The following is a 24314-nucleotide window of genomic DNA, read 5'->3' as shown; positions in this document are numbered from 1 at the left end:
TCACGGTTTTCAGTTATTCTAGTACTTTTTTTGGCATATCGAATAAAAGCGAGGTATTCCTCTTTCATCGATTGGATTATAACTATTTAATGTTTATTATTTTCGTTACCATTCGTGCCGTGAGCATAGAGTGTGATGTGGGAATTCCTTTATTGAGAATTTATATAATCGAATTTAAAATGAAACATAAATATACACAAGGATATCGCAATGAATAGGAGCAAGATCCCTTATTTAAAGTTGGTTATGTAAATCAACAAAATTTACGTTATTTTTCAAAGTGTTATCAGACCCTTATTTATAAAATTGAAACAGACATACAAAACATGATGAGTTCCATTTTGGGTTGCTTAATGGACTCAAAATTGCTTTATGACAATGTTACCCAACATAAAGACGAAAAATCTTTACTTTATAATTTTATACATTTTTGTTTAATTATATTTTTATTAAGAAATTAATTTAAAAAAAACTTGGATTCTTTTAAATTAAATTCTTATTTTTATTATTCTATCGTTTTATCAAGAAAACATTCATCTTTTACGTTGTAATACAACAGCAAAAAATATAATAGATTTTCTCGTACCTTTCGGTAGAATTCAGTAGTTTTTAACCTCCACAAGCAGTAGATTCGTCAATTAAAATCTGGTCACACTGCCTTTAGTCTTTACTCTTTAGTACCAGTTTATACTCCTTGCTAGCTTGCTAGTAGCTATTAATGCAAATTGAAGGTAGTGAATTTAATAAAAATCATTTCAGTAGCTTGAATCTTTGTATAAAATTACTACGTATTTTTACTTGTCAGTGATTTGATTAGTCTACATCAATGCAATTAATTCTGATACTGTTTTAATTCAAAATGGCTCATGTTAATAGTATGTAGTATAGATATGAATTATTTCTGAATTAAGCCATTCATGAAAATTTAATTGATTACATGTTTCAGGTTATGTTATCGATATTTTAAATTCCAACGATAATGATGCCTAACGCCACTGATAATAATTGGGACCCTTGTAAGTATTGCTTCGTAATTTTAATATTGATACCAAAGCTTTTTTTGCATGTAGTGAAGTAATATGGTCTTTCATGTTATTTGTCTGTTAAACTAATTAATGTATTTTCTAAACCTTATTGACTTAGCGGCTGAAGTGTTTAGTTGCCTTTAGTGAGTTATGTGGTAGCTAATATTTCAATAAATTTTTTAATATTTTTTTCTAGAAAGCACAATATAATAATAGTATTCCAGTATAAAGAAATTATTTGGCCCACTGCGTTTCCTTAAATTTTGTGCACTTTAATTACAGGCCACTTTATGTACACAAGATGCAGTCGCTCAAAAAGATTATTATCCAGATTAACCAGACATTCCTCCGGATGGAGGTGAGGATGATGAAACTGTCAAAATTGTACAATTAGTGAAAATTTATGAACCCTTGGTAAGCTGTATTTTATTTAAATATAGCATTAGGTGTTTGTTGTATTAATATATGTTTATTTTAAATTAAAACACCTTTAAACTTTAAAAAAATATTTGGACTGTATAGTAAACCATATATAATATATAAAAACAAAAATAAACAGTTAAAGTAAAACTTCATTTTTAATTAATCATGATTGTTTCTGTATAAAATTAATATTTTTCAACAGAAAATTATTTTCACAATACCTATAAAAGTAATGTGTTACCATTTAAAAATAGCAGCTATTTGTAACTAAAGCTATACCTATATCTATATATATCTTTATAATCATATATGTATATTGTATATTCATATTTCAACAGTAATCTCAATTTATAACTTCTTAAATAAATTATTTCTATGTACTTTAAATCTATTGCTAAAATTTAAATTTCAAGGAAAAGCTTGTAGTAGCTTTCTTAAATTAAATATTCAATGGATCTTAAAAGGCACTGAGTGCAGAGTTGCTTTTTCATCATTTATTCCCTTCTATTTTATGTTGACTCTATTTCTCTTCCATCTTAAGCATTTTTTTCTATTTTTTATAGCTGCTATATCTAGATGTTTGCACAATTTGTATTTTGGTTTGCAACCCAGTGTCAAATTTAGTTAATCATCACTTTATGTTAAATATGATACAGATTGCTTATTATGAACCCTTAAAATGAGTGCTTTAAAGCATATTATAGAGTAGATTTTAGTAATTTAGATATGCTGGTATATGAAGAGTTAAGATATTGCTTTGGGTAATAATAAATTTTGTTTTATATGTTATATTTGGTTAATGGGATGACTACACATTTAAATAAAACTAAAACTAAATTTACATTATTCACCTTAACTTGACGTTTCTTAAGAACTTTTTTTTATCTTTAAGCAATCATGTTAGCTAACCTAAATTGTGCCATATTATTAAATTAAAAATTGTTTTCTTTAGTTACGACTTTAGTAATCTCATTTAACATTATATGTGTTAATTGATATTAAGATTATAATAATTGAAATTGTTTATTTTCCAGACTCCAGTTAATAACATTTTTATAATGGTTATGTTTGAATGAAGTATTAAAATATTATTTAATTTCAAATTGTTTTAAATTCCTGAAATAAAACTTCAGATTGATAAGGGCCTCAGAATAATAAGGATTTGTCATATATTATTATGTTTTACATATAAAATAGAATTTACGATTACACGTTTTTAAGCGGCTTCAATAGTATTGAATTTTAGTTGGGTATGAAAACTCTGAAATGATGATGGTGATGTCAGATTAATGATTCTGAAAATAATATGACATAGGTCTATTCCGTAAGTTATGGCACAGTTTACGTGGGCTTAGTAGTTGAGATAATGTGTTTATAACCTGTAGTGTTAGGTTCCATTCCTGACAAAAAAAATATTTCGGGTTAATAGGCATAGGCCCTAGACAGTAGTAGAATAGAATTTTATTTAAAACAAACAGCGGGTTCTATTACTATTCCAGGGTAAATTAGAATTATGAGTGATGGTCACGACCGATGTTTAGTATAAGCTCAAACGTTTCAGGGTGCCACTATTAAAATGGAGGAGGAGACTAGTAAAATAGTAATAGCTCGCGTCATGCACGGCGGGGCGGCTTATCGATCCAACCTGATTCATGCTGGTGATGAGGTCGTTGATGTGAACGATATGAGTGTCGACAATAAAACGCCCGCTGATGTACTCGATATTTTAGTAAGTAGCTTTAACATAGACATTTCGTATGTTAATTGACATTTATAAAGTACGTACATTTCCTACATATCTAGATTGAATATGAATATGTGTAGTTCGATTTCCAGAAAAAATCAAGAACCCAAAAATACGGTCTCGCATGTAAATTTTTGTAATTTTATTATGGATAGTATTATTTACAAATCGACCTAGGTTCAAAAACAAATGCTCTATACAAAATTAAAGTGTTCAATATTTATAGTCATATTCACTTTTCAGCAAAATTCTGAGGGAATACAAACTATTGCCTTCTTTTGGCAAAGGTGGGTCTCGGGAGTCTAAAGTGAGAGTGCGAGATCTTTTTAATTATAACTCGGATGAAGATCCATACATTCCTTGTAAGGAGGTAGGTCTTAATTTCAAAAAGGGCGATTTCTTGCATATTGTTTCTCAGGATGATGCATACTGGTACGTAGACACAGCAATCATAATGAACAATATTTTTTTAGGTTTAAAAGATTTAAATTAAATAAAAAACATTTAATTTAAGATTCATGATAATTTTATTATTTCAGGCAAACCAGCTCTATGTTCACCAACAAATGGCAACATGGACTGTAGCCCAAAACCACCTTGTTCATTGACAACAAACGCGACTGCGCTCCTTGCAAATCTACGCCTAAAGTGAAAAAAAACATCTACGATATAAAAGAAAATGATGATTTTGACCGGGAGTTGATATCAACATATGAAGAAGTGGCAAGATTGTATCCAAGACCGGGTTTTGTTCGACCGATTGTGTTGGTTGGGGCACCGGGCGTTGGTAGAAATGAAATCAGGCGAAGACTCATCGCTATCGACCAGGAAATGTTGAACATACTTTTCCGGATCGGAATTCCATGTGAGTACTCTTAAATATCGAGTGAATTAAGTGTCGCTCGAACTCCTAACGGAAATATTAAGAAAGGAGACGTACGTTTTGACGTTCGGTCTTTTAGCCTTAGCGCTAAATCTCATTATTGCAACCTCTATATGTTTCGTGATATTTTTGGTTAAGGCACGTCGTTTTCATCGCGACGTTCTCGTGCAGATATAGAATGAATAGTCCATCGGTGCATAGCCGTTATTCGATCGCGCTACCTCAGGGTTTGAGAGGTGCTCGCTTAAGTCACTAGGCCAACACTGCTCACTGCTAGCGGTGTAAAGCAATGGAAACCTTTATTTAAAGAAATATTTCCTTTTTATATACCTTTATATGTATATTTCAAAAAGGGTTCAAATGTGAAGAAAGGCGATGAGTTAAACAATTATATGTTCTAATAATAAATAAAGTCGTCGTAACGTTAGGCGTTAAGACCAAATAAATGTATATATATATTTAAAAACATTTATGCATAATTTTTAGGCAAAATAGGCTTAAAGATATTAGTCAAATTATAATTATCGTTTTATAGTGCGCTTTACTTGCGCTTAAATGCTACATGTGATTGGCCGTTTTGGCTTTTACTTTTTTAAAAACACCGGAGATTGTTTTATGACTTTTTTTCCAGATTATAAATTTAGTATTTAAATATGATTTCGTCACTATTTGAAAAATAAATGCAAAAGTAAATATTATATGTTTAATGGTCTCTTTCATATCACATACGCGATCGCTTAAGTTGTTTGAATATCGTTAATATAATATAACAGAATATTGTATATCGTTTATTTGTTTCCAAATATTTGCGCTTAGACTTATACCATTTCATATGCGATCATCATCATATGCATTACCAACAATTTTCTTGTGACAAATTTATTTTAATTTTAAATTTTTACGATTTCTTGTGAGTGAGTTTCCTCAGTTTCCAGTAATACTCCACCAGGGTATTGAACAATTCTGGGATGTGTGGGAATTCTGGGAACCCACTCGGCCCCCTTTATATACCGCTATTGTCAAATGCCTGGGTCCTGGACCTGATATAAGATCTGTTTCTGATTGTAAAGGATATATAGGCTTGTGTTCTTGCTTGTTTAAATATGTTTAGTGTGGCGTGCGTTTTAATGTAAGCTTTTGCGAATATAATTTCTCTGTATCTTCGCGTACAACGGGCTGGCGCAGAAGCAAATAATAAACTGTTATCATTTTATTATAATATCGTATCTATTTATCTATCTACTATCCACAATTTTCTGAATATGTCTAGAGATTAAACTATTACATATACACATTTAAAAAAAGTTTTTTTATTCCGCTATACAAAATCAAACATTTGTTTGTATATTTTATGATTGTAAATGACAAACTTTGCTACGCGTGCGACTTTCACCCCTGAAGTCATAGGTTCGAACCCCGGCTGTACACCAATATACATTTTTGACTGAATTTAACATTCGCTCGTACCGTGAAGGAAAACATCGTGAGAAAACCGGTTTCCCTAAGACCCAAAAAGTCGACATTGTGTGTCGGGCACAGAAGGCTATTCACCTACTTACCTATTAGAATAAAAACAAATGATACAGAAATCAGATGGTCAGACCTATTGTGTGCCTAAATTGTTAATTTAGAAATAACATGAAAAACTTCGCTGTGCAGCGCGATATGCGAATTATAAAGCAATAAATAATTTATGCAATGTAAATAAAAACAAACATTTTTTGTGCATATATGTAAAATATTTTAAATTTTAAGTATTATATGTTACGAATTAAGTAGGTATTGTGATGTCTAACCTCCTTATAAAAAATAAATCGGTCTAATTGCACTATTTTAACTACCGTCTTTTATCTATCTCTTTACAACACAGTGTAAACACAATTTGACGAAAAGAGACGAAAGAGTATTTTAGTTAAAACAAAAGACTGATTTATGTTTTATAAAAAAAATACTTGACTTTGATAAGCTTTGCGTCAGCTACTATACTACTTTACTTTTGCATTTCTTGGCTATAATAAATTATACAATATGTACAATCTGGAAAATTTGTTTTTTTTTTTGTTTATTATAGGATACTACTATTTTAAATTATACGTATATATGTAATATAATATTATAAACAGCATTACTATAAATCTATAATCAGTAAAAATGCCAACGGCCTAACCCCACTAAAATATAGTATAAATGATGGTGTGTGTGTGTGTGTTTATGAGAGTGACTATGTCACTCTCAGACTATATATTTAATATTTTATTTCATACATCATTGCTGTTGCAGACTTTTGTTTTATTAAAAATGTCAATATGCGAAAATTAATTGGACGTAAATTATAATTATGAATTTAAATTATAATTATATATATATGCGTTACGAGAATGGCTTTTTGTTGTTGATCGAGAAAATAAAAATATGTCCGGTTGTACGTCTCCCTAGACAATATTTAACTGATAACACTAAAATTTGTATGCGCTTTTAGTACAAAAAACAATTTTTACGTTATAAAAATACATAAGACCCCTTAGACAATATTTGTATGCAACGGCAACGTAAATATATCGTAATAGTAGTTACACAAAGACGCGGATGTCCTCTGTCCTTTTGACCTCTCGGCTCTCATGATTTGTCGTCATGACTGAAATTAGTTATATAATTCGTCCATGCGCAGGTATCAAACCAATACGCACCTTATTTAACCTATGTAAAAAAGAGCAGTGTCGGCCATTAGACCTTAGGGATGAGAGTTACCTTAATAGCTTCAACGTGCGACTCTCATCCCTGAGGTCGTAGATTCGATCCCGGCTGTGCACCAATGGATTTTCTTGCTATGTGAGCATTTATTATTCGCTGTAGGAAAAAATCGTGAGGAAAAACCACATTTCCTTAGACTCAAAATTCGACAGCGAGTGTCAAGCACAGGAAGCTGATCATCTACTTGTCTATTAGATTGACAAATTATCATAAAACAGATACAGAAATCTGAGGCCCAGACCTAAATAGGTTGTAGCGCCACTGATTTATTTTTTATTTTATTTAAAAAAAAGATGTGATTTATTAGGTCCTTACATATGAAAAGCAGATTTTTTTTTAAATAGAATATATTTAATTAATAAAAGTTTGTATCATTGCTATCTATGCACTTTTGCCATCTTATAGATAGTTCATTATATATAGATCCCTTTACTTAAAAAACCATTTGGACGGGAAGCAATAAAATCTTTTAATGCTGTTTTGACTGCCCCGTCAGAGTTGATTTTTTTTGCCTTGCAAGAAGGTATCCAAATTTTGAAAAAACTTGTAATCTGTTGAAGCAAGGTCCGGGGAGTATGGTGGACGTCTTAGACATTCCAATTGAAGCTCGTCTAATTTGGTAGCAGCATGTTGTGGGTAGTGCGGTGTGTGGTCTAACGTTGTCGTGAAGCAGCAGTGGCCTAAAGCGATTTATTATATTGTGCCGGTTGAGTAACGCAGATTCGGCGCGCTTTTGTCGATTTGATTCACCCAATTCGTGAGGTAACTACCTTTCAAGTCTTTTCACCTTCCCAATTAGCTTGAAGTGGATTAATACAGTTTTATCACTAACACCGCAGCCTGCAGCTAACTCAGATGTAGTAGGCGATGGTTACGATTCCACTATATTGTTCGCGCTTGTTCTGCAGGTCGAAATATTCAGAACGATAACATTGTATCCAAAAAGGCACTGTGTTTTCTTTTGCAAAACCACCGCCATACACAAAATTCGAGCTGTTTCTGCAGTACTGGTGCCACGGTGGAACTCGTACTCGTAAATAATGCGATATTTCATGTTTTTCATTTCACCTAGGTAACACTGAAAATATTTAGAAAATGAAAAACGGCTTAATGTAGAAAGTTACCAATGCTTTTATTGTTTTTCGAAGTAATCTCCGTTCCTCTCTACGCATCGTTGCATTGGATACTCAGAAAAGCAGTGGGTCCATTCTTCCTTAGGGGTCCCTTCTATGGCATTTTCGTACGCTTTCACCGCATCTTCAGGGCTCGTAAAGCGAATACCTCTAATTTAATATTTAATTCTTGGGAATAAATAAAAGTCGAATATATATAGATAGCCAAATATTCAACAGTCCGTTTTGCGGAGTGCGCTGAAGCATTGTCGTGGTGAAGAAGGATCCTGCTTCGAGGGCGCTGCTGTCGAATTTTTTCCAAGACAACAGGCAAACAGCGATTGACATACCAGTCTGCAGTAACAGTCCTTCCATCTTCTAGCACAACTGTCGCGAAATGACCTTTCCGACCAAAGAATGAAGTAATCATCTTTTTTCCTTGACTTCTTCCTTTCGTTGGCCGATCCTCGAAACACCCACTGAGCTAATTGTCTTTTGGTTTCGGGTTCGTAGCAATATATCCAGCTTCCTGTGAAATACAGCACTTGAGTCTCCGCGAGTGAACTTATCTAACATTTGACGACACCAGTCCCCAAGCGAAGGTGTTTCTGGTCGTCGGTTAAAATATGGGGAATCCATCTGGCACAAAGCTACCTAAATGCTCGTGTAATATTTTTTTAACTTCACGCATACCAATGCCTAGGCTTGTCCGTATCTACTTATGGGTCACTCTCTTATCTTCCTCTATCATGCGTCGCACAGCACTGATGTTATCTTCAGTAGTCGCTGTTAAAGGACGTCCCTCACGCGGATCATCATTGAGATTGCTACGTCCACGCTTAAACTCGTTAAACCAACTGTAAATAGTGGCACGAGATGGGGCTTCATTAAGAAATGCTAATCGCAGCCTATCACAGCTTTGTTGTTGAGTATTGACGAAAGTCATAATAAATCATTGACTGAAAATTTTCACGCGTTAGGTTCATTTTTACGTATAACAAGAGTTTTAGATTTGCCGCCAATTCACAAAAACAAATGACAAATGAATGCATTATACTAAATTAGGAATTACCAAAGAGTCTACATTTAAAATTCAAAAAAGTTTACATTAGCAATGTTTCTAACTGGCCAGTTCTAAACATTTTCATTGTCACCCACGTATAAATATAGTGACGCAAAGAAAAAAAATTAAAACGGGAAAATGAAATGAATCATGGTTTTCTAAAAACAAATGCACGAGTAGCTGTAAAAAATTGAATTTGGAATTCTAAACCAAAGAGGAGATATTTGAGGTCAACGTAGCCAGTACGACAAAAAGTCAATTTCATATGTAAGGACCTAATAATAATAACACGTTAATAAATTAATTTGTCATATGTTAATAGTAGCTTCAGTGCATAGGGGTAGAAACACACAATTTTTGTGCATAAAAATTTAAATTAATTAGTAAGCATTAAAGTGTTGTTAATTATTACTAATACTTAAATCGTTTCAGTAAAGTGCCATAAACAGCAGACAGCGCTAACCCTAAGGTAGTCGTGGACCGCTTCGAACTTAGCACGTCACATCTAGGTAAGTAACTCCAGTTATGTAAATTTCACAAAAATACAGTTTAACTTCTAAATGTGTAAAAAAAATTCATCGTTGTGATGAAACGTGAACTTATTGTACTTATTATGAACATGTATTTTTCTATGTTAGGTATATAAACTGCTAATGATAAAACAAATTACAACATTATAGTTATTCTGTTAATATCAAAGCCTTGTATGTCCTATTTTAGCACAAGATCTTTCTCGGGTTCATAGAACTATACTATGACATTAGTTTTCATGATCTCTGTAGTAATTTATTTGGTCAATTATTATTTTAAGATAATTTATTAAAAGGAAAACGAGATATTAAGTGTTTAGTTTTAAAGTAAAAAAATTGATTCCAACAAAATTCCGTTTGATAGGACACAGTGGGTATGCTACACTGTACGCATTTTTTTAGTCGAGATTTATTTAAGTATTCATACAATTGAGAGGTTACAGTTCATCATAACATATATCTGTTATGATTTAAACACGAGTGAACTTAGCGATGATACATATATATATATATATGTCCCGTCCCGGTCGTTGATACTGATGGTTGTGCATTTGCAAAGAAAGGTATAAAATGTATTAAGTATTTTTACCTTAATTTGTTTGTATGGGAAAACGGGTTTCTTAGTTGTACTCATATTCCGTACTATAACGATAATATGTTATACATAATAATGCAATGCTATAACGAATTTTCTACGTTGTATAACGCATGATCACAAATCATTTCCACAAGTGCAATATTGTAGGTTTTATACGTTTTTAAATTTAGACGAGACATAATAAGCTACAATAATATGAAATGTGGTTTTTAAATTTAACTACCTCATCCCTCATGAAAACTTAATTAATCACAATGTCACAACGCTCGAATACCCAAACCTGGCTTAAACCAACATTCAGGTCTGCAAAGGAGCTAAAAAGTGGTCCTTATCTAACGCAGAGCTGAACCTCTTAGATTACAAAATGCTCATTGTTATAGGCCTTGACATGATCTAAACGACACAGGAACATTGAGTCCCCTAAGACATGACTGCCGCAGCACTGGCTTAATTGCTTATGGAACCAGGGAATAAAGCCCGTCACAGACTTAGCTATAATATATATTAATATACCGTACTATAATATATAATATATATAGCAAGCTACCACACACTGAGAAATATATATTTTGCCTTCATTTAATTGATGGTCGTCCTAGTGTCTTGCTATACCATAATATATAGTAATATGCAATAATGTATATTACGGTATCGCTTGGTGACGTCACAGAATATATATTATAGCTGAGTGTGCGGTCACGCGAAAATTAATATAGAAAATATATAGTAATATGCCTAGCCATAAAAATATTAATATATATTATAGCTAAGTCTGTGACGGGCTTTAACGCAAAGATTCGTGCTTAATCAGATTATGTCTGAAACGCTAAGGGAATTCAATTTCTAACTAGAATTGTTATTTATTGACTTGTTTCATCATCATCCTCTTTATGTTGTCTATTTCTGGAGCTCTATTGTCCTCCAGTACGCCCTGCACTGCCCTCTCTGTATCCACTGGGAGCCAACCTCCTTGGAGATGTGGTCAGTCGATGAGCGGCCGCGTGATCTTTTGTTCTGCCGAGAGCCTGCGGTCCATTAGTTCTTGTCCATCTTTGACTTGTTTAGACTTCAATAAATATTTACATCATTAGTTTTTACTTAGATACCGTTACGTCATAAAAATACATGGGTTACATTTCTTTACGTGTCATAGACTTTTTTATTTAAATATAGTTTTGACAGTTTCGTATAGAAACTAAAAATACGACTTGAATAAAAATGTATCCAAATCCTGGTTCTGAAGATGCGATAAAACTGTCGACCCAAAAAGTGGCGGATTTACAAATTTTCAAGGTATAGGCTGTGAAGTTTGCCGCCCTTGCCTCCCAATGTCCTAGATTATTTTTACAATCAAACGATAGAGTTGAAATTGCACGTAAAATAATTTTTGGGTTAGATTTTTGAGAAACCATCCATTTCGCAGCCTCCAACTGCAGGGAAGACTGGGGGGTTGACTGGGGGAAGAGGGAAATGCAGTTTTTGAAATTTCGCGGGTATAATCGTCGTTATAGATATAGTTTAGCGACTCGCAACAGCTAGTTAATAATAATAATAAATTGTTTATTTGCAAAGAAAGTGGACCATATATTGTATATGATGTATCATAAATGCATAAGGAGCCCTGAGATATTACGCCTTATTAATTGTTGACGATTTATAAATAACTTTAGCACGATCGATTGAGGTGCCTTGTCAGAGATTATAGCATCCAGGCTCGCGCATGCATTTTAGGATTTTGACTGAAGTCTAGATTCCTACTTTTCGTTCGAGGCCGACCTAGCAGACACGTATTTATTGTTCAAGTGTTTTTGTGTGATAAATTATGGATGTTTATTTCTTCAGTGCTCCTCTCTAATTCGGTAATATATTTTGATAATTATTTATTCCATTCTCTATGCTTGTAGTGTGCACTCAGTTTCCGCGGTTAGGCGCCTATTTCGTCCTTTGTACATTTTTTTCTATGCTTTTGTCAGTTATTGTGCTAAAATACCAACTTTTGAAGAATAATTAATTAAAGCTTATACTATGAGTACGACTAATTCTATATTGCTTTATTATCCATTTATATTAGATATTTTTCATGTCTGTTATATTTTGTATATTTATATTTTTGAAACGTGTTGCCTTGCGTTTTACATTTAAGCGGTGAAACATAATTAAAGATTGTAAAGGTAAAAATATTTTAGGCTGTGTAAACAAATAGTGTAACGTCTTTATAACGGATTTCAAGGGACCGAGCATTTTTTACGTTATAGAGAATTTGCGTTATACGGAAAGAAGAGAAAAAAATACCAAATTTAACCAATTACAATAATTTCTAATTTTATTACAAAATTACTTGATCTAACTCGTCGAATTTTAGTTTCCTCAATTTTTTTTGAGGACACTCCCTGCAGTTCCGCTTGTAAAATTGCTTTGTTTTTCCAAATGGTAGCTACAGTAGAAGAACTGAGGCCTAAACGTATTCCAACATCACATTTTTACTCCTTTTTCTATCGCACGTATCAAACATACTTAGCTTAACACATAACGCTTTTCTTTTACTGGCCATCTTGACCGTTTCAAAGTTTGTTTACGACTGATAATACACGATAGGTGACGATGGTGCTTTTAGTAACTGAGACCAAAATTTCCTACAGGCAATGTATTCTAAGAATAATGGCACACGTGTTAATGCAAAGGCGAGACGGCTGTTTATGACCTCAGGTGTCTTTCTCAGAAATTTCGGCACCTCAAAATGTTCGTTTTGTAAGCTGATTATAAAAACAATTACACTGAAATATTTCAAAAATAAATGTTGCGTTATAAAGAATGAATGAAAACACGCCAGTTACGTTATAAAGAAAGGCGTTATAAAGAGGTTACACTGTAGTTTTAAAATATAAATTTTAATAGTAAGTAGTGAATCGATCAATAGATGATCGGCGCTGTCAGGGGATTGGAGCCTGTTGCATCCACATCCGTTTCGCGCATGCACTTTAGGCATCTAATAGAATTCTAGATTTGTCTCACTTTGTTCGCATCAGCCTTTCTAATAAGTCGTTTATAATTAAGCTTTGGAGTGAGTATTTTTTATCATTTCTATGAATCAGCAAGCTCGGGTGGCGCAAGCATTTAAGGCATCTAATTTAATTCTAGGTTTCTCTCAAATTTCTCGTATCTGTGTTTGTGATAAGTGTAGTTTATGTATATAGTTTAAATCTTTGAAATGTGTGTGCTCATTAAAAATTTATAGCGATAGTTTAAAAAAAAATGTTAATTTTGAAAAGGTAAGTTTTAGTAAAAAAATAAATATTTTTCTTGAACATAATAATTGTTAGTAAATCGATTGAGGTGCGTTGTCAGGGGTTACGAGCCTGTTGCATACTTGCCCGGGGCCGCGCCTGCGCTGTAGGCATCTAACAGAATTGTATATTTGTTGACTATGTTCCTATCAATCTTTGTGTTCAGACGTGTTTTAAAATGTTTATAATTAATATTTTTTAAACGTGTGGGGTTGGAATTGACATATCGATCGGTTGAGGTGCGGTCTCAAGGGCTTCAAGCCAGTTGCATACCTGCCCGGGCCGCGCATTTACTTTAGGTATCTAACAGAATTCTATATTTCTTGACTTTGTTCCTATTATTCTTTGTGATCAGACGTGTTTTCAAATGTTTATAATTTTTTTTTAAACGTGTGGGTAGAACTCGACATATCGATCCGTTGAGCTACGTTGTCAGGGGCAACGAGCCAGTTGCATCCCTACCCGGGCCGCGCATGCGCTGTAGGCATCTAACAGAATTGTATATTTGTTGACTATGTTCCTATCAATCTTTGTGTTCAGACGTGTTTTAAAATGTTTATAATTAATATTTTTTAAACGTGTGGGGTTTGAATTGACATATCGATCGGTTGAGGTGCGGTCTCAAGGGCTTCAAGCCAGTTGCATACCTGCCCGGGCCGCGCATTCACTTTAGGCATCTAACAGAATTCTATATTTCTTGACTTTGTTCCTATTATTCTTTGTGATCAGACGTGTTTTCAAATGTTTATAATTTTTTTTTAAACGTGTGGGTAGGACTCGACATAGCGATCGGTTAAGCTACGTTGTCAGGGGCAACGAGCCAGTTGCATCCCTACCCGGGCCGCGCATGCTCTGTAGGCATCTAACAGAATTCTATTTTTGTTGACTATGTTCCTATCAATCTTTGTGTTCAGACGTGTTTTAAAATGTTTATAATTAATATTTTTTAAACGTGTGGGGTTGGAATTGACATATCGATCGGTTGAGGTGCGGTCTCAAGGGCTTCAAGCCAGTTGCATACCTGCCCGGGCCGCGCATTCACTTTAGGTATCTAACAGAATTCTATATTTCTTGACTTTGTTCCTATTATTCTTTGTGATCAGACGTGTTTTCAAATGTTTATAATTTTTTTTTAAACGTGTGGGTAGGACTCGACATATCGATCCGTTGAGCTACGTTGTCAGGGGCAACGAGCCAGTTGCATCCCTACCCGGGCCGCGCATGCGCTGTAGGCATCTAACAGAATTGTATATTTGTTGACTATGTTCCTATCAATCTTTGTGTTCAGACGTGTTTTAAAATGTTTATAATTAATATTTTTTAAACGTGTGGGGTTGGAATTGACATATCGATCGGTTGAGGTGCGGTCTCAAGGGCTTCAAGCCAGTTGCATACCTGCCCGGGCCGCGCATTCACTTTAGGCATCTAACAGAATTCTATATTTCTTGACTTTGTTCCTATTATTCTTTGTGATCAGACGTGTTTTCAAATGTTTATAATTTTTTTTAAACGTGTGGGTAGGACTCGACATATCGATCGGTTGAGCTACGTTGTCAGGGGCAACGAGCCAGTTGCATCCCTACCCGGGCCGCGCATGCGCTGTAGGCATCTAACAGAATTCTATTTTTGTGACAATGTCAATGACGGAACAAGAGCCTGTGCCTGAGGAGGTAACTATCTTAATATTTCTTCTTGTTTTTCAAATAAATATTTTGTTTTAAGTTATCTTTAAACATAAATTATGAAATTTGTATTACAGTGGAATCTCTATAACTCGAATGTCAAGAGTGTTGTCAAAATGAGTTAACGATTTTTCGGCTTCGAGTTATGATTTAAACTATTAACAGATTTTTTTCAATTATTTGTATAAATGTATTCATATATGGCACGTGTACAATACAAAAACAATAGATTAGAAGCCCCCAACCGGAACATTCATTTTGAATTGTATTGCTATTATTTCGGGGGATTCCAAGTAAGATCTCATTATATTTTACGACTTACGGAGTCTCCTTTTTAAATTTAGTATTATAGAGTGTAAATATGTATTATCAATACTTTTTGTTTTAGTTACAATCTCTAAATAATACCGCGTATTTAGGGTTTCAGCGGATGGGAATGGCAATTTTTTTCGATTTACTGAGGAATTCGACTTAACGAATCGAGTCGATTCGAGTTATCGACATTCCACTGCATTAATTACATTATAGTTAAAATTGTTCTCTGATTGAATTTAAATTCAAATTTACCGTTCAACGATGTTCATAATGAGTAAATTTGTATATTCTTTATTGTAGATTTCATTTCCTCTGGGAAAATTGACAAACTTAGAAAAAAAAATTACAAGTTGTGTTGTGCCCGTGCTGCCTGAAGAGGAGTTAGAGAGTTTACTGATTGCTGCGACAGAGCTTGCAGCGAAAGGTTCGTATCTTAAGGCTTTACAAATTTAAGAAATAGATAAAGCATATTTTTTTACACGCTTTATATTAGCTTCATCTGTATGTATGTATGTATGTATGTATCAGACTCCTTCGGACTCGATTTTGACCCACTTTTGACGGACAGATTTAATACAAACTTTACGCACCTGTCAAAGATCGATGACAATGCAATAATCCGAAAAAAAAAACACTTTTTAGTTTGATGTGCTTTAAAAGCGTGTTTGTTAGTTTTTTTTAAACTATTATTTATTAAGAATATTAATTCAGAAACAATGTTAATTTTATTGTTGTAATTACAATTGTTATTTTAGAACAGTGTATATCAACCCTAGAGCAGTGAAACTCAGAGGTTGTAAGTTTAATAGGCACAGAACTCATGATCTAGGTGATGTCTTAACTCTTGACTATTATATTAAAAAATATCATGAACCACATACAGAAATCTGAGGCCATGACCATGGGTTAAATCAACATTTGTCAGTATGTGCAGGTTCATCACCACCAGAAATATGACTGCTGTTACACACTTTAATACTGCCGTAATTAATTGTATTACTTGTTATATATTGTTTGTGACTGAATAATTGATTTTTTAGACCAATTCAATTACTAAATAGTTCCTTGGAGTGGATTTGAGAAGAGATGTTTAAAATCTTATAAACATATCCTTAATAATTTTCATATGGTTTTCTCGGGAAATAAAATTTAAATAATAAATATAAAGAAAAAAAGGCTTTTACCGGATTAAAGTTATGTATTATTATAAATTTACAATTATTTGACATAATTTTAAATTTATCCGACGTTTCGCGTGCTTTACAGCGTGCGTGGTCACGGTGACTGAAGACAAAAGATGTTGAATTTCAAAAAGTATCACAGCTGCAGAGAAAGTTGCATTATCTGTATTTATTTCCCCGGAGTTGGTATCGACTAAAAGATGGAGGGTTTTGGCAAAAATGGCTCACGGTGTCCTCTATTTTCGCGGATTGTTTTTCTTTTTGAGATTTTAATTTGGATATTATTGGATCCCAGGTGTTTGACAATTTTAGGCCGTCTTCTCTATTGAAATTGAGATGTTTTTTGATTTCAATGGCTTCGCGTACCAATCTTGGGAAGAATCTTTTCTCTTTCGCAAGTACTTTCGGTTGGTCAAAGCGTATGTATGTAGTGATTAGGCCTATCTAGTATGTGTTCACAGACTGCTGATTTTGTGTGTCGTCTATGTCTTATGTCTGCAATGTGTTCTTGAGTCTGCTGGAAATATTGCGTTTAGTTTGCCCTATGTAAGACAGGCCACAGTCGTATATACCTGCATCTTAACATCTGGGGTGTTACTTTTGATTGGTCTTAGGAATTGCTGAATCTTCTTGTGCGGCTTGAAAATTGTATGAATAGAAGCTCGTTTTAGGATCCGGCTAATTCTATCTGTAACTCCCTTTACATATGGCAAGTATGCTGGCTGGCGGGGAACTGTCTGTGTCTTGTTTTTGTTTTTGTGATGCAGCCGGGGGATGCGCAGCTTGTTTCGGTGTAGCACCTGTTTGACATGCTGTAGTTCCTCCTCGAGGTGGGCATCATCACAAAGACGTTGGGCTCTCTGAAACAAACATTTACCGACAGAAAGCAGTTGTGAAGGGTGGTGGTGGGATTCAGCATTGAAGTACCTATCTGTGTGGGTTGCCTTCCTGCGTATTGTGTGACCTAGTGTGCCATCTCCTTTGCGTATAATTAAAATGTCTAAAAAGGGCAGACGGTTGTTGTTTTCTTGTTCAACAGTAAATTTAATGTTCTTGTGTATTGAATTTAAATGTGCTAGAAATGCAGATAGGCAGGTAAAAGCCTTTTTTTTCTTTAAATCTGTAAAGGTTATGTTAATCAAAGGCAATACTATAATAAATATAAATTTTAGGTGAAGATGTTAATGACCCAGGCTGTCAGCGTTTCTACAATGACGCACTCACATTATCATTTATAAAGATTCTTACTGATGATACAGTACCATCATGGAATGAAAATATCCAACAATGTGTGCGTTCAAACTGCGAGAAACTTGTTAAATTATGTGCCATGAAACTTGATGATCCTATATTCTTGAATCTTCTTACTATGGCATTAAATCCATACAATAAGTAAGTGATTATAAGAGATATATGCATGCATGTTCATATAAGTCGTTAGGTCATTGCATATTGCATCACAATTATAATATTTTCTTAATTGAATCTTAAATTGTTCAACAAAGGCAAGGGCAGATAAAAACATAATATATAAACCATATATAACATATGAGTAACGTACTTTCTCTGTTTATATCATAGTTTATTAATTTAATATTTCAGCAAAGCTTTATGTCAAAAAAATTTTTGTAGGTTTCACACATTTAACGCGTCAAAAACATGTGAAGGCCTAACAACACCGGCCAGCGGTCAAGAGTCTACTCAAAAAATAGATGTTTATGCTCAGTCAGGAGATCACGGGTCACCACGAGGATGGCTAGTTCATCTGATTAATGTGTATGTATTTTTGAAGTGAAACTTCTTTAGGAGCACGAGGGTAAAATATTTACGAATGAAACGCAATAATAATAATATTAGCGTCACGAAGATGTGAAGAAAAGGGAGAGAGCGATTGAGAGAGAGTGCGAAACTTTATAAATAAAATTTTGTGATAAATTTGTAATTCGTCCTATACTAAGCAGCTGTTCAGAGTTAGTAATATATCTGCTTTTGTTAATTAACAATTTTTTATGCTAATTCGTTACCGTCGTTGAAAGTAAGGAAGTTTTAATATTTATAATGAGCATTTTAATTTGCCACTTGTCATTTAATAATTTAATATACTATTTTTCATAAAATATAAAATAAAAAAAAGTGCGTGCGTACAAAGTACACATGTCAGAAGTGAAACTTCTTTAGGCGCATGAGGGTAATTTTTTTTAAGAAAAGGGAGAGAGCGATTGAGAGAGAGTGAGAAGGGTGAAATACCTTATAGAAATACTATTTTAAAAATAAAAATTTCGTAAAGATTTATAAATTCTCTTTTCTAAATTTTATATTCAAAAATAAAATTTAATTTACAATTTAGAATATTGACAAAAAAACGTGGTACTTTGTACGCACGCACCTTTTTTACTGTTATTATTTTTCTCTTACTTGAAGTCGAGTAAAAATCAACGTGTGGACCGCAAAACTCACAGCTCGAAGGCTCGCACCGAACCGGCTCGATGGAATTAAATGAAAGTTATTTCCTTCGAACCTACTCGAAGCGAGCCGTCAATCTTGACTCGAACGTGTGTACGTGACTGCGAGTGGCGCGAAGCGAGCGTCAGTCTGGTACTGTTTATCGTGATTGAAACACGTGTTTTTAAGAGAAATGGATTTGCGAGTTTATTCCAAAAGCGCTATAGAAGACTTTATTAACACATGTAGACAGTGTGAGTGTTTATGGAATGTCAAGTCCACAAAGATTACTCCCACAAAAATAAGAGAAATGAATGTTATGATAAATTTATTTTAATTTTCTTTGATTTTCTTATAAAGCACTGTGAGACTTGCTAAATACAGCCACCGTCTCCTTTAATTCAAAGATTTTGTTGTCGGCATTACTTAAAAACTTCTCAAGTTTCTAAAGAAAAAATTGTGGCATGAGGTCAAAGACCTAGTACTTTCCTATAAAAAATATCAAGGAACAGATACAAAAATCTGAAGGTATACGTAGGTAAACCATAAGCTTTTCTAAAGTTCACAAGTTGTTATAAGTATCCAAGGATATCAATTTAATTCAATAAAATTAGTGATTCATTTCATGGTATTAGTTACCATTTGAAGTCTGGAAACTTTTAAAAAATATCAAAACTTTAATGAACTACTGACTTCGAGATTTTTGACCCGCATAAAATATATAATTTGATAAAAATTTGCTTTAGTTTTGGCGAAGCCGGTGGGTTCGATAAAATAATGGAAAGATTTGAAATCATAGTGGGTTTCAAAAAGACAGAATTGGCAACATCCGTGAACAACGAAGAAGAGGATAGTGAGGATCAGAAGATGGATGTCATCGAGAGTGAGGATCAGAAGGTGGATGCCACCGAGAGTGAGGATCGACAGGTGGATGTCACCGATAGCATGATCAGCAGTCCTGAGGTAGGTATATCTTCTATCCAACTACATATTTATAGAAAGTGTCCAACGGGCAGCAGGGCTCCAGACCCATACCAAAGTATTTTGATTTGTACGCTCTCTTTTTGAAAAATGGGTTCGGCACAGTCAACTTTCAGAATTGAAAAGTACTTGTAAAACGCTGTAAATTCCAGGTTTCTGGTTTCAATGGTCGTACCAAAAATTTTGGTTGTTAACAAATGTTTATTTCAGAGTTCGTTATCGTCTCGCTTTGAGCCGCCTTCTCTAGAGATGTCCACGGGTGGAAACAAAGTTATGGCTATATGGAATTTACTGAAGCCGCTAGCACATTGCCACGATCTACTGATGCCTTACCCTGTTACTTTTTGTCTTTTTCCAATTCTAGTAAGTACCCATCGTTTTTATTCAGTGGAACAGTGCGATTACTCGTTGGAAAGTCGAACCTCAGTGTTGACCTAGTGGATTTATGCAACTTTCATCCCTGAGAATTCAATCAATCAATTTAAGGGCTTAATAAGTGCAGGATTATTGAGGTATTTCTTTTTTCAGCGAAGTGTCCTAGACCTTGTAGAACGTCAGACTGAAAACGTTTTGACACGCGATCCTCGAGTGGCCGAGACACTGAACTGTTACAACCTACTTAAATGTAAGTGTTTGTGTATGTTTCTTGCCCTTCCGACGGTGCCTCTCCAGTTCGGGACACAACCACTTATGTCTGCATTAATATTGTTTGGTATAGTGAGTCTGATACTTCAGAGTTGATTAGTCTGATGAATTAAGCTAAATCGGTTCTCTAAGGCTTGGTGATCTACCCACAGCTAGACACGCGCTTAGTTCTGTGTCTCGTCTCATTACATCGACCTGCGCTACTCCCAATGCCATTTATTTAATCGCACATTACTCAAAACAATATAAATGGAGTCCTCGTACCTCCAGCAAGTCTTCGCAATATATTTAAATAGGCAGTAGTATCGAAGAGGAGATAACATTGGGCCAAGACATATTACTTACTGTTCATATGATTAAGTAATACAATTTACAACTACTGGAATATTTTGTAGCTTTTGAAATACGCCTTATTGAAAGTCTCGGTCCAATAGATGAAAACACAGACAATGATCAGGATGTTAATGAAGAAATAGGTCCTAACAGTGAACTGATTGATGTTGAGGTTTGTAATGCAAAAAAACAAAATTTTGTGTTTTTAGCTTCCAATTGTTAATATAATTCTACATTATCAAATTGATACTTCTAGGTTCCTACCAACACAGCTCCAACGGGTGGTGCTGAAAGCCTAAGTGCCCCTATAAGCAAGGAGACCGATCAATCTATTGAAATGCCAGGCATTAAAGCCACAGTACTAAAAGGTCATGAGTCTGAGGCGTTTGTTTGTGCTTGGAATCCTAGCACGGATCTATTAGCAAGTGGTTCTGGAGATAGCACAGCCAGGTTAGTTGTATGATATTCTTTTGTTAAGTTGAACATCAATTATTTTTTTACATTTACATGTTTTTGTTGATTAACATATTTACATAGTACAAACAATTATAATCGAGCTCAATAGCATTTGTCAATCATTTTCTTTCTTTGGTCGCAAATTAATAATTGAATGAAATCACTGTTTCCCAAAATATGTACTGTTGGTGTTTGTGCCCACAAAGTGGTTTTTACTCCTTGACCCGCAAGCTTGTTTGTCGACCTATAGTATAAAAAGTATTTATCATCTCTTAACTACTATGTCATGGTTATGATATATTATATGGTAAATGTAAGTACTACAAATCCCCAAAAGGAAATACTAACTAAATTGTAACATAATTTCAGAATTTGGGATATGTCTGATAATAATCCAACAAGTATTCCAAATCCACTTATATTGAAGCACTGTTTTCCAAGAAAAGAACCAGAAGTACACACTTATCGGGACGTCACATCACTTGATTGGAATGTTTGTATAACTGTTGTTTTGTATTACTATATTGTTTCCATTTTAATATATAACATTGTAATCATTATGATATAAGATAAATAAGTAATCTTACTATAATTAATGATGATACCTAATTATATCAATAGTAGCCAAACAATCAAGTATTCATTTTATATTTTTCATTTAGTGTGCTGGTGATCAATTAGCTACTGGTTCTTACGATGGCTATGCCCGTATCTGGTCAACCGATGGGAAACTTATCTCAACATTAGCTCAACATAAAGGACCAATTTTTGCTTTAAAATGGAATAAAAGCGGCAATTATATAACGAGTGCAGGAGTAAGATTTTATGTCATATATTGTATGTTTGATTATTTTGTCTTGAAAAATCTAACTGCTTTATAGTGTATGTTAGAAATTGTCTTAAGAATCATTAGACACATTTTAATGAATTTCTTTTTATTATAACATGAATAAGAGAAGAATTTTTGTTATTTTAGTAATATGTGCTAGCTCAGTTGATAAATAATTATTTTAAATTATATCTATTCTCTCTGAAAGCTATTGTAATAAAATCATGAACAGAAAATTATAAGTTTTTACATTTCAGGTTGACAGTACAACTATTATCTGGGACGCAGGGTCAGGTCAATGCATTCAACAGTTCCGCTTCCATAAAGCACCAGTGCTAGATGTAGATTGGCAAACTAATACCTCATTTGCATCCTGTTCAACAGACCAGATCATTCACGTGGGTCAACTGAATGTTCAAAAGCCAATTAAGAGTTTCTTAGGTCACACAGTAAGTATTATTTTTCAATATTTATATTTTAAAACATTTTTCTTTGAATACATACATTCTTCACCTTAATAAATAATATTTGTGGATATAACCTTGTGACATATTTTCCAGAATGAAATTAAATCTATCCAATGGGATCCCCAAGGACAGCTTCTTGCATCTGGTTCTGACGATAGAACTTTAAAAATTTGGTCGATGGATAGAGATACCTGTGTCCACGATTTACAAGGTCATTCTAAGGAAATATACACCTTAAGGTGGTCACCCACTGGACCAGGGACTCAGAACCCCAACATGAACTTGATGATAGCAAGTGCCTCTTTTGATTCCACTGTGCGTCTTTGGGATGTGGAGACAGGTGCATGTGTTCACACACTCACTAAACATAAACAATCTGTATTCAGTATTGCCTTTTCTCCAGATGGAAAGTTCTTGGCAAGTGGTTCATTTGATGATTGGGTTCATATTTGGTCCACACGAACGGGATCTCTTGTTCACTCATACAATACAACTGGGGGTATTTATGGGGTTTCTTGGAATTCAACTGGCACAAAGCTTAGTGCAAGTGTTTCCGATGGAAATGTATTTGTTTTGGATTTACGCAAGCTGTATGATGTTATTGGTTAAGGATTTTATTAAAATAGCTTCTGGTTTTCACATTTTGAAGATACCACAATTCTTTTAAAATAATTAAGTACTTATTAAATCTATGATAGATACGCTATAGGTCTACTCATGTTAAAGGAATTATATAACGTCTTTGAAACATGTATAAATATGTAGCTTAACTGATAAAAAACTTGTGAAATGCATAAATTATAATATAGTATAGCATGCAAGTTTAGCTAATCAAAATACTTATTTAGCCATTGGGTATGTAGTCAAGGTCTCAATCAAAGAAATTGTTATATTAAGATATTATTAAGTTTAATTTGTTATTGTATTACAAGAATGTATTAAAAAATATTATTAAGTTTAATTTGTTATTGTATTACAAGAATGTATTAAAAATATTGAAGTTTCGTCTGAGCAGTATCAAATTGTAATGTACGTTGCGTATACTTTGTAAATGGAAATATGAAATGACATTAAATAAAGATTAAAATTAATATGTCTTTGATAAAATACCTTCTTTTTGTTAACGCAAGTTTTACAAATAGAAACCTTGGCATAAAAAAAGGAATCATACACATTTAATAATAATAGTTTATTTATTTATGATTTTACTTCAATTTGTCTTTTCTAAGCCGTAAATTTTACGATGCGCGCCCACCGTGACACAACATTATCAGTATGAAGTTTTTAAACCAGCCGGGCGCCGAACGTGCGCGAGCGAGTTGGGAATAAGACAATCTACAAGTAAAAAGAAATAGAATATGCGTGAAGTTAGCAGCTATGTTAAATATGAGTTTTAATTTTTAAAAAATCAAAGATATTTAGCAATGCTTTTTCATAAATACCTATTGTTACTTAGTTAAAAGGTTATGAAACATGCCTAGTTATTAAATTGAATGAATAAAATAATAAATAATAATTATTATTATTATTTATTAATAATTGAATAATATACTAAATATTATTAAATTAC

At 33.6% G+C, this 24314-nt stretch overlaps 1 protein-coding gene and 1 long non-coding RNA gene across 4 annotated transcripts; both read left to right on the top strand.

Moving 5' to 3' along the window:
* The first annotated feature begins 656 nt into the window (after positions 1–656).
* Positions 657–3458, top strand: LOC125062451. Its single transcript, XR_007119268.1, has 5 exons — positions 657–731; positions 947–1016; positions 1308–1439; positions 3010–3177; positions 3436–3458. It is a non-coding gene; the product is annotated as an uncharacterized LOC125062451 (long non-coding RNA).
* Positions 3459–3465: 7 nt separating this feature from the next.
* LOC125062450 (F-box-like/WD repeat-containing protein ebi) lies at positions 3466–23835 on the top strand. 3 transcript variants are annotated; one of them, XM_047668391.1, is made up of 16 exons: positions 3466–3624; positions 3732–4057; positions 9434–9510; positions 14935–15083; positions 15711–15834; positions 17764–17983; positions 18224–18367; positions 19780–19996; positions 20225–20377; positions 20543–20639; positions 21055–21164; positions 21249–21442; positions 21818–21941; positions 22111–22263; positions 22535–22726; positions 22838–23835. In XM_047668391.1, exons 4-16 carry the CDS (start codon positions 15048–15050, stop codon positions 23351–23353), a joined length of 2280 nt encoding a protein of 759 aa, XP_047524347.1. In that variant the 5' UTR covers positions 3466–3624; positions 3732–4057; positions 9434–9510; positions 14935–15047; the 3' UTR covers positions 23354–23835. The 3 variants fall into 3 exon arrangements, with proteins under 3 accessions (XP_047524347.1, XP_047524349.1, XP_047524348.1); XM_047668392.1 differs by lacking the exons at positions 3466–3624; positions 3732–4057; positions 9434–9510 and adding an exon at positions 11232–11988; XM_047668393.1 differs by lacking the exons at positions 3466–3624; positions 3732–4057; positions 9434–9510; positions 14935–15083 and adding an exon at positions 11230–11988.
* The last annotated feature ends 479 nt before the right edge of the window (positions 23836–24314 follow it).

Source organism: Pieris napi, chromosome Z (genome assembly GCF_905475465.1).
Source record: "Pieris napi chromosome Z, ilPieNapi1.2, whole genome shotgun sequence".
NCBI lineage: Eukaryota > Metazoa > Arthropoda > Insecta > Lepidoptera > Pieridae > Pieris > Pieris napi.
Note: the sequence above shows the minus strand (reverse complement) of the source record. Positions and strands in the feature narration are given on the sequence as shown.

Coding starts and splice junctions, on each gene's coding strand:
- LOC125062450 (XM_047668391.1), top strand. CDS start 15,048: ATGTCAATGACGGAACAAGAGCCTGTGCCTGAGGAG. Junction 21,165..21,248: donor GTGAACTGATTGATGTTGAG/GTTTGTAATGCA, acceptor TGATACTTCTAG/GTTCCTACCAACACAGCTCC. Junction 22,727..22,837: donor AGAGTTTCTTAGGTCACACA/GTAAGTATTATT, acceptor CATATTTTCCAG/AATGAAATTAAATCTATCCA.